This window comes from Pteropus vampyrus, unplaced genomic scaffold (assembly GCF_000151845.1).
Source record: "Pteropus vampyrus isolate Shadow unplaced genomic scaffold, Pvam_2.0 Scaffold61, whole genome shotgun sequence".
In the NCBI taxonomy this organism is placed as follows: domain Eukaryota; kingdom Metazoa; phylum Chordata; class Mammalia; order Chiroptera; family Pteropodidae; genus Pteropus; species Pteropus vampyrus.
The window spans coordinates 6,734,356-6,743,365 of record NW_011888842.1 but is presented as its reverse complement, the minus strand read 5'-3'; the positions used below and the strand labels follow the sequence as shown (position 1 = coordinate 6,743,365).

At 40.2% G+C, this 9,010-nt stretch overlaps 1 protein-coding gene across 1 annotated transcript in view; it reads left to right on the top strand.

The window, feature by feature from the left end:
• The first annotated feature begins 3,951 nt into the window (after positions 1 to 3,951).
• Positions 3,952 to 9,010, top strand: part of STOM (stomatin) — a 27,973-nt gene continuing 22,914 nt past the window's right edge. Inside the window, exon 1 of the mRNA XM_011360993.2 lies at positions 3,952 to 4,106. Coding sequence (XP_011359295.1) covers positions 4,046 to 4,106 — 61 coding nt within the window. The 5' untranslated portion in view covers positions 3,952 to 4,045. The remainder of the gene's footprint in view (positions 4,107 to 9,010) is intronic.

Here is a 9,010-nt window from a genome sequence, read left to right as displayed (position 1 = left end):
TTTTTTTTTACCATGAATCCTTAGTGCCCTGTGAATAATAAACTATTGAACAATGAACCCTTTTTCCAACATAGTTCCCCTTTATTCATTTTTATAACTTTGACAAAAGTAGTAGAATATGGTGGACACTAGATGAAGCAACATTCCAAGTAAAGTAATCCTCCCTAACCAAGATCTTTCTTTTAATATTAATTAAAAATAAATCATTTCTGAAACAATAATCATTCATAATTTCAGGTTACCTGGATACATTTTTCAGGCAAGTATAAATGGCTTTGAGTGCCTCAGGGATGTGAGAAAACAGACAAGACAAAGATTTGAATACACCACAGTCATATGTGATACTGTGGGATGAACTGTATGCTCCCCACCTCAGTTCATATGTTAAAGTCCTAAGCCCCAGTACCTCAGAATGTGACTGTATTAGGAGATGGGGTCTTTAAAGAGGTAATTGAGTTAAAAAGAGGTCATTAAGGTGGACTCCAATATGACTGGTGTCCTTATAAGAAGAAGAAATTTGGACACAGACACACATAGAGAGAGAGAAGACAATGTGAAGATACAGGAAGAAGACAGCCACTTACGAGTCAAGAAGACAAGCTTGGAACAGATCCTTTCTCAGGCCCCTTAGAAGAAATCAACTCTGCTGAACCTTGATCTTGGACTTCTTGCCTCCAGAACTGTAAGAAAAATAAAATTCTATTGTTTAAGTCCTCCAGTCTGTGGTACTTTGATATGTAAACCCTAGCAAACTAATATATGTAGAAAGGAATACTAGAACGTAAGCTCCATGAGGGCAGGAATTTTTGTCTTTTTTGTTCACTGTTATATCTCAAGCAACTAGAACAATGCCTAGCAAATAACAGGTGTTCAATAAATATTTTCTGTTGACTAATAAATAAAGCAGATTAATAAAATTCATCCCACAGATGACTATTAAATACCACCAATATTTAAGAAAATGCTTTTTATTTTCACAAGACCTGAGAACCTGAACTTCCAGTGCTCTTACCGAGTGCTGTGGTGTAATTCGTCTGCCGCCACAGCTCAACTGTATAAAATCCTCTGGTGAAACTCTTGTTATGATTCAATTCCTGGAATGATTTCCTTATGAGAAGAGCTAGGAAGACAAAAAAGCTGCTGTAATACAATAAATGTGAATTAATCCACATAGAGAAACAGATCAAACTTATTAGTCCCATCCTGGGCGAAATGCCACAGATGTAACTTGCTGGTATTGCTGTTCTCTCAAAATTACCTGCTTAGTTGATTTCACTAAAGGATTGAGAATAGCCTGAGTTCTTGATTTAAAGGAAAAAAAATAAATCCTGTTGTTCTTATTTAAGCATTTCTTGTGTGGACACAGGAAAAAGACTAATTAAATTTCCTTCTGACTTATTCAATTATGGATTCATGGTGCATGTCTGTGTTCAAACCGAGCTCCATGTCTTAATGTCATCACTATTACCATCCATCAATACTTAATTTGGTACCCTGAATATGCTCTTCTCATAACAGCAAAATAAAACATAAAAGGAATATGGAATATATAAAGTACTCCGATTTTAACTTATATGCAAATATCTTTTAAATAACAACTAGAGGAAGAATTCATCAAAATTATAATAGGTCTGTTAGAGGTGATAAGATTATAAGTAATTCTCTGTCTTCAAATTATTTTTAATTTTATGTCTCCATTTCTGAAACATAAAGTTCACAAAACCCATTCTAACTTCTAATTACTACTGGAAGAAAATTTAAGATTAGAAATTCCTCCCAAGGGAGAGGACGACACACTAATGTTTGTTTTCAAAGTATGTTTAACCAATACATTTATACAGAATATACATAAGAAAACCAGAATCCACCAGTTTTATGGGCAAGTGAAATTCAGCATTTTAAAATCAACATCAGGAAACTCTCATCCAGTCCGAAAATAACTTAAAAATCAAGTCAAAGCTTGTTCTCAGTTTTGGGCCTGGAATCAACTCCCAAACTGATGCAATCTGAAATCAGAGCCAACAAGTGTTTACCAAAGTTTTTGTCCCAAAGGGAGAAGCCTCTTCTCCAGAATTCTCCAGAAGTGATGCTGTTGGGATTGCCTTGACACTTGAGCAAAGTTAGCGGGTAGGAATACAAACATTAAATTCATTTTGAAATATTTTCCTTTCCAGCAAAAATGAAAGCTAAATATTTTTTCATGATATGCAATTTGGAAATAAACCCTCCTCGACTGAAAGTTTTAATTAGCTGCTTGTACATTTGCTCTTCCTTTCTGGGAACCATAGCATAAACAGGAAGTTCATGCCTCTGGGGTTCATTCATTACAGAATGGAAAAAATGAAGCTGCAGACTTTCTTAAGGATGATTTAGAGAGGAAGGGTCATTAAATTACCATACTCCCCTCCTTATCTTATCCAGGAGGCTTATAAACCAAGTGATTGTACAAGCTGTACTCTATCCCCAGGAATATAAATTTCTTTGCCCGTAAGTGACTGGAAGTCACACTGAGAGCTCTGCACCAGGCTTTTATCACACACTAGCGTGTGCACCCCAAAGCAAAGATGAGCACTTGCTCTCTTGACACCTGTTACAATCGTGTGGTTTCGGTCCTGACAGCCACAAGGCTCCGGAGCTACAATCAGAGAGAAAGTCTACTATTTCATATTATCCAAACACCACAAACTGTTAGATGTTACACGGCCAAATATTGAACACTAAAAAAGAGGTGGGGGAGGATCTTTGTGGCCATAGAATAGCTCTGTATCTTGATTGCCATGGTGGTTATCTGAAATCTATGCATGTGATAAAATGGCATAGAACTATACACACATCTGATCGCCACTGTCAATTTCCTGGCCTTGATGTAACCATTGAGGGGAAACTGGGTAGAGAACACACATAACCTCTTTGTACTGTCTCTGCAACTTCCAGTGAATTTGTATTTACTTCAAAATAAATTGTTTTTAAAAACGCACCTTGTGGTGTACATCAATATTCTCTAAACATTTTGCATTAGGATAAGTCATAAAGAGTAGAACATAGCCTGGTTGTCAAATGTGAGGTTTCAGCCACAACCCAACAGATAGCTTGAGGTTGGGAATACCCTACATCTGCTTTCCTTCCGCCTGGAGATACTCTTTACGACTTCCCGCACACGGCCTGCCTCCCTTCCCAAGGCTGGCATCTTCTTATCTTTCAGGTCACACCTCAATGCCGCCTCCTTACATAGGCTTTCCCTCGCCCCCTAACTAAAGTAGATGCCATCAGCTAATCCCTTAGTACCTCCTTCGCTTCATCGCGTTCTTCGCCTGGTGTAATGGTTTGGTTAGTTTACTTTGTTGCCTGCCTGTCCACAAAACTATAAACACCATGCAGATGGGCACTGTACTGCCTTGCCCGTGGTACCTAATAATGAGCACACTGCTTGGCAGGCGGCAGGTGCGCCAAATGTTTGCGTAAACGCACCTCACTCGAATTCACGCCCTTGGCTCGAGGGTGGATGCGTCGGTTCCTTTCCCTCCAGGTCCGGGATGGTCTCAGCGCCCCCTACTCAGGCCACCCGGTGCCCCTCCGTCTCCTCCCCACTACTCGGACCCACTAGTCCAGGGAGGGCGCCATTTTCTTTTCTCTAATTCGTCTGTCTAGATGGGCGCCTTTTTCTTATTCGCACCTTTTCCTCAGGCCATCCCCTCAGCCACCACACCCGCCCCCGCAAGATCTCCAGCCCCCGCCTCACGCCTAGTGGCCTCCGCTCCCCTTTTGCGGTGCCGCCCCTCTCCCGGGATCCCAGCATCGCTGGCAACTCTCCTCAACCCTCGGACCCAGAGGGATCGTCCACGCCCCGCCCGCGTGGAAAGGGCAGGTGGGCGGAGTTGAGGGGGGCGTGCTCTCCTCAGTACTTGGCGCTGATTGGCCGGGATGAGGGAAGGGGCGGGGCTTCAACCTGGATCTGGCGCCCTGGGTTTCCTCAGGGCATTCCTCGCAGCTCAGGCTCCCGCTTAGTTGATCACGGAGCGACAGCTGTGACTCCGGCTCGGGCAGCATGTCTGAGAAGCGGCGCTCAGTGGACACCGAAGCCCAGCGACTCCCCACTACCTTCAAGGGTGAGCCCCGCGCCCCTGGCGAGGACCTTGGGATCTCCCGCTTTCCCCTTCCTCTCTCTTCCGGGACAAGCCGCAGCCCGGAGGTCCCAGGTCCATCGCCGCTCTCCTTGGCTGTGCGACCGTTGCTCAAAGCCTCGGTTTCCTCTCTTGTATGCTAAGGATGACAAACCCTGCTTCGCAGCTTAGGGATGTTAGGGTGCAGAGTGCGGGCGAGCGCCAGGCAAACTGAGGACGCGCCCACGTCAGGGGGCGTTTCCAGTACCCAGAGCCGTAGCTGGGGCTCGCGTTATCCAGCAGTTGCCAGATGTCAGGCCTTGTGCCAGAGCTTTCCGTTCATTATCGCCTCTCATGCACACGGTCGAAGACATGAATAAGTGACTCCCGATCAGCGAGTGGTGGAACCTGGGCTCAGCGCTACACTCCACACCCGGGACCCCGCGTCTTTCCTGTCGCCCGACTTCCCCTTTCCTTCCTGCCCCAACCCTTCGAAAGCCATCTCCTCCACCCAGCCTTCTCTCACCCCCAGGGTAAGCTCCCCTCCTCCGGAATTAGAAAGAACTCCTGCTCCCCAACCAACACCCCCCCGCCCCCGGCCAATTTCATGTAAGAAGCAAGATCGACTTGAGGTTTCGCCCCCAGCTCCATACACGTAGTGGGCCATTATATTGCGGGAAAAAAAGAAGGAAGTCTTTTTGGTATTCCTCCCGTATCTCTTCCCAGCTTCGCTTTCTGTCCTATCCTGCCCTCTCCACTTTGTCCTAGGGATTTCGCTCTCGGGGCTTTTGTTTCTCACAAGGAACTCGCCCTCACTCCCACCCTACCCGGGCCTTCCCAGTCTTGAAGGCAGAACCTGTGAGTGGCTCCATCTTGTTTCCCCTGTGAAGGAACTAGTACCCCTGAGAAGCTATCACCTTGAACCTTTGTTGGCTAACTCCTTGGGGGGTAGGGGGAGTCATAAAAAGAGGCAATTCGCCTCTCTGGAGTACTGGTTCCTTCTCAGGGGGCTCTTAACGATCCAAAGGAATTATTTCTGTGGATGGAATTTCAGACAAGATGACATAGTGAAAGACATTTAGGGAGCTGGAAGGGCTTTTCCAGCACCCCCACAAAGAACACTATATTGAACTCATCTATTCTCATTATTCGTAAAGCCAGCCTTGTCCATCCATCACATGTAAGTCTTATTTCCCTTGTCTGGCAATCTTTTAGTTCTTTCCCAGGAGCATCAGAAGAATTATATCAATCTTTACCCCTCACTTTTCTCTGCTAAGCACCTCGTAGAGTTATCCTCTAAAAACAGGAGTGTAACAGGGAGAATATACTTTAAGAAACTGATACTCAAAGAAATAAAATTACTTAAATGTTGCACAGTTTATAAGTAATGGAACCATATTTGAAGTCTGGATTTGACTGACTCTAAAACTTGAACATAAAAAAGTTGTGCTGGCCTCTCTTTTCTGAGATAGGAAGGTGGGCAAGATCCTTTTTCTGGTACCCTGACCTCTTGGTTCAAGATTCAAGGACTATGACAGTATTAAAAGTTTGGTGAAACTGCAGTGGGAAATCTCTTTGTAGAAGTTCTTTGGGAATAAACATGATCTTTGTACTTAATGTTCATTTAGTTGTTTTTCATGGCTACGGACCAATTTTCACTTCTAAGTTCTTTTGCTTGGTTCTACACTTAACTTTTTTTTTAGACAGAGATCTTTTAAGAATCTAATGAAAACTATGCACCCTCTCCTCAGAAAATTATACCCACAAACAAAATTTTGCTTGGTCTATGTCACTTTTTTTAAATTTGCAATCATTGTTTTATTTTCATTGGATTATTTCAATACATCAATGACACAGCTGACAATGTTCTTACCAGTACAATAATCATGAAGGTTGATCCCTATTTCTTCTACAAACGCTAAGAGAAAACCTCTTGTTCTTCAGTAAAAAAAAAAAAAAAAAAAAGTGAAAAAGTCTTTCATTAGTGCATTCACTTTTTTTTTTTTTTCCAATGTAAGTCTTAGAGATCTGACACTGGTAGGAAAACCATTACTAGAATTTATTAAATAGTTTTTATTAAGTGCTTACCATGTGCCAAACACAGCCTAAGTGCTTTTACAAACATTATCTTACCGCAATCCACTAACAGCTTCACAAGGAAGAAATCATTATCCAACATTTTACAGCAAGGAAACTGAGGCTCAGAGTGTGCTAGCTTTCAAACTTGGGCTATCTGATTTTCCAAACTATTTCCCTATCTTAGAGCTACCTCCAAAATGCATATCCAAACTGAGGACCTTGTCAAACATCAGTATTTCCCTGAAGGTGAGAGAAAAAAAACAAAGAAAGCCCAGAGGAACCTAGCTTCAATCAAGACCATTTGGTTAAGACAGCTCGGGATGGCTGCTTCTAGGGGAAGCTGTGGAATATAAAAGCCCAAACTCTGTCCTTTTATGTTTTTGCTGATAAATTAGTCTTAGAAATATAAAAATGACCAAACCTAGTTTTTCTTAAAGCCAGTGCATTCATTTTGTAATGAAATAATGCAGGTGAATTGCAAAGAAATGTAATTAAGAGTCATGTCAACAGAACAAATCCCTTTGAGAGAATGCCTGAAAATAAGCAGAAGCAAGGGACTGATTTGTTTATTTCAGTTGTTACAGTCGATGGGGATAACTCTGTAACTTCTTTAATACTTAATCTAGTTAAACCATCAATGGTCATAAATTAATTCAAACCAAGGACCAAGTCTGCAAAAGCTGACATTTACGTATTTTTTTAATGATGAAGTAGGTTCTTGGTCCCTCCGATGGTATAAATTTTACACTGGAAAAGACAGAGTCACTGATTGCCTGGTTAACTTTAAAGAAAAGTGATTTTTTAATGTTAATAAAGTGATAGAGTTGGATTTAAAATCTATTTTTTCAGTAGGTGTGGAAAAACATTTTCCTGAAAACTATTGTAACCATGAAAAAGTGAGTGTCTCTGTTCTGTGTCTTCCTGACATTCTGTACATACATCTCTCATGTTTATTACACAGAATTATAATTATCAATTATAATCACCTTTATTAGATCAGGAGAGCTTTTGAAAATAGAAATTGTCCCCTTCACTGTAGTTAGCTCAGTATCAAGTACATAGCACATTTGCAAAAATGTTTGTTGAAAGAAAAAGAAGCAGAGGAAGAAGATGAAGATCCTCCACTGAATAAATCATGTGGTTAAATGTTTGACTTATGTTGGGGAAATTTTCCTCTCTATAGTTTATTGTTTGTTATAACACAAACCATTGACTTTATGTTGTGACATCATGTTCCTTATTACATGTTCTTACTACAGATAGACTACCTGACTAGGTTTATGTTGTCAATAAAGGGATTATAATTGTCAAGAAAATATATTGTACCTAATAAGGAATCTCTTTTTAATTAAAATGTGGAAAGAGAGAAGTTAGATGTTCCAGTCAATAGAAAGAAGGAAGTTTCAATTCTCTATCGATATACATTCTTCCTCCATTCTTTTTGAATCTTTACTGTGCTCTGGGACTAGTAAAGAAACTTGAACCACAAGCATTTGGTCTGACATTTCAGCAGATGAGCTTTGAAGATACAAGCCATAAAATGTCTATTCTAAAGTATCAGTGAAAATTATACTAACCTTGTAGAGTTGTGAATGTGCACTTAGGGTTAAGATGTTACAATGTAGTGAAATGAGAGTAGAATTTAGAATTTAAAGATCTGAATTGAGATCTCAATACTATCATTTACTACCTGGGACCATGGGCAAGTAAGTTTCTCAACTTCCAGAGTCAGCTCCTCATTTATACGTTGGACATAATCTTATTGAAAGATCTATCTCTCAAGGTTTTGAGTCTCGAATGAGAAATTTTATATGAATGTTTTTCCAACTTTAAATGTAAATTATTAAGGTATTTAATGGGGGAAAACAGAATTAAAAAGTTAATTATTTTTCAGAAAACCTAGTAATTATACAGGAAACATTATGAAAGACAGTTCAAGAAAGTTTAGAATTCTGACTTACCTCCCCAAATGTGATCTGTTTCTTCTCCAGAGATAGAGTCCCCAAGCAGATTGTTAGTCTTGATATTTTCTTTATAGTGTGGAGGTCCCAGAAGACAATTCACTTCATAAAAAGTTTATTCTTATAAACTGTATCAATAATGATCTTTAAAATCATGGTAATAATAATAACAAGTATTTATTGAACACTTCCTAAGTGTCAAGCATTTTACATAGCTTCTCATTTAATCTTCATAACAACTGTAAAACTACTGTTCTTTTCTCTCAGCTTACTAATGAGAAATTTTAGGAATAGAATTGGAATCTGACACCAAAACCCTAAGCTCTTAGCTACCGCTTAGCTATTCAGCCTCAGTTGAAGAATTGGGAACCTTCTGACCTAGTTTCCTTATGCTTCTGTTTCCTATCTTTTTAAATTAAAATGATGTTACCATCCAAAAATTTTTATGAGAAAAACTTAGTTATAGATACTTTTAAGATGTCCAAGTCAAAAAGCTGAAAAGGAAAAAAAAATTAAAGGCATAGGAGGGTTTTATTCTGTTTTGTGTATTTCAGCCCTAGTCTAAATTTAATTACCTTAGTACCATTATGAAATCGTTTTTCTCTCTCATTTTTCTGAATGTAATTGTTTTTTTCTTTCCGGACATGGGCCATATTCAGGGCACCCTTCTACCTTCCTGAATTCTCTAACCTCACAGGTGGAAAAGGTCTGATTTTAAAAAGAGAAAAGAGCACATTTGAGGAAAGCAGTAAAACAATTGCTTTGGTACAGAGGCTGATTCTGATCTGTATTCTTGCATCCTGTCTGCTGACATGTAGTTTTAGTTTGTCTTTTGTCATAGGCAGTCTTTTCTTCCCCACCCCCACCCAC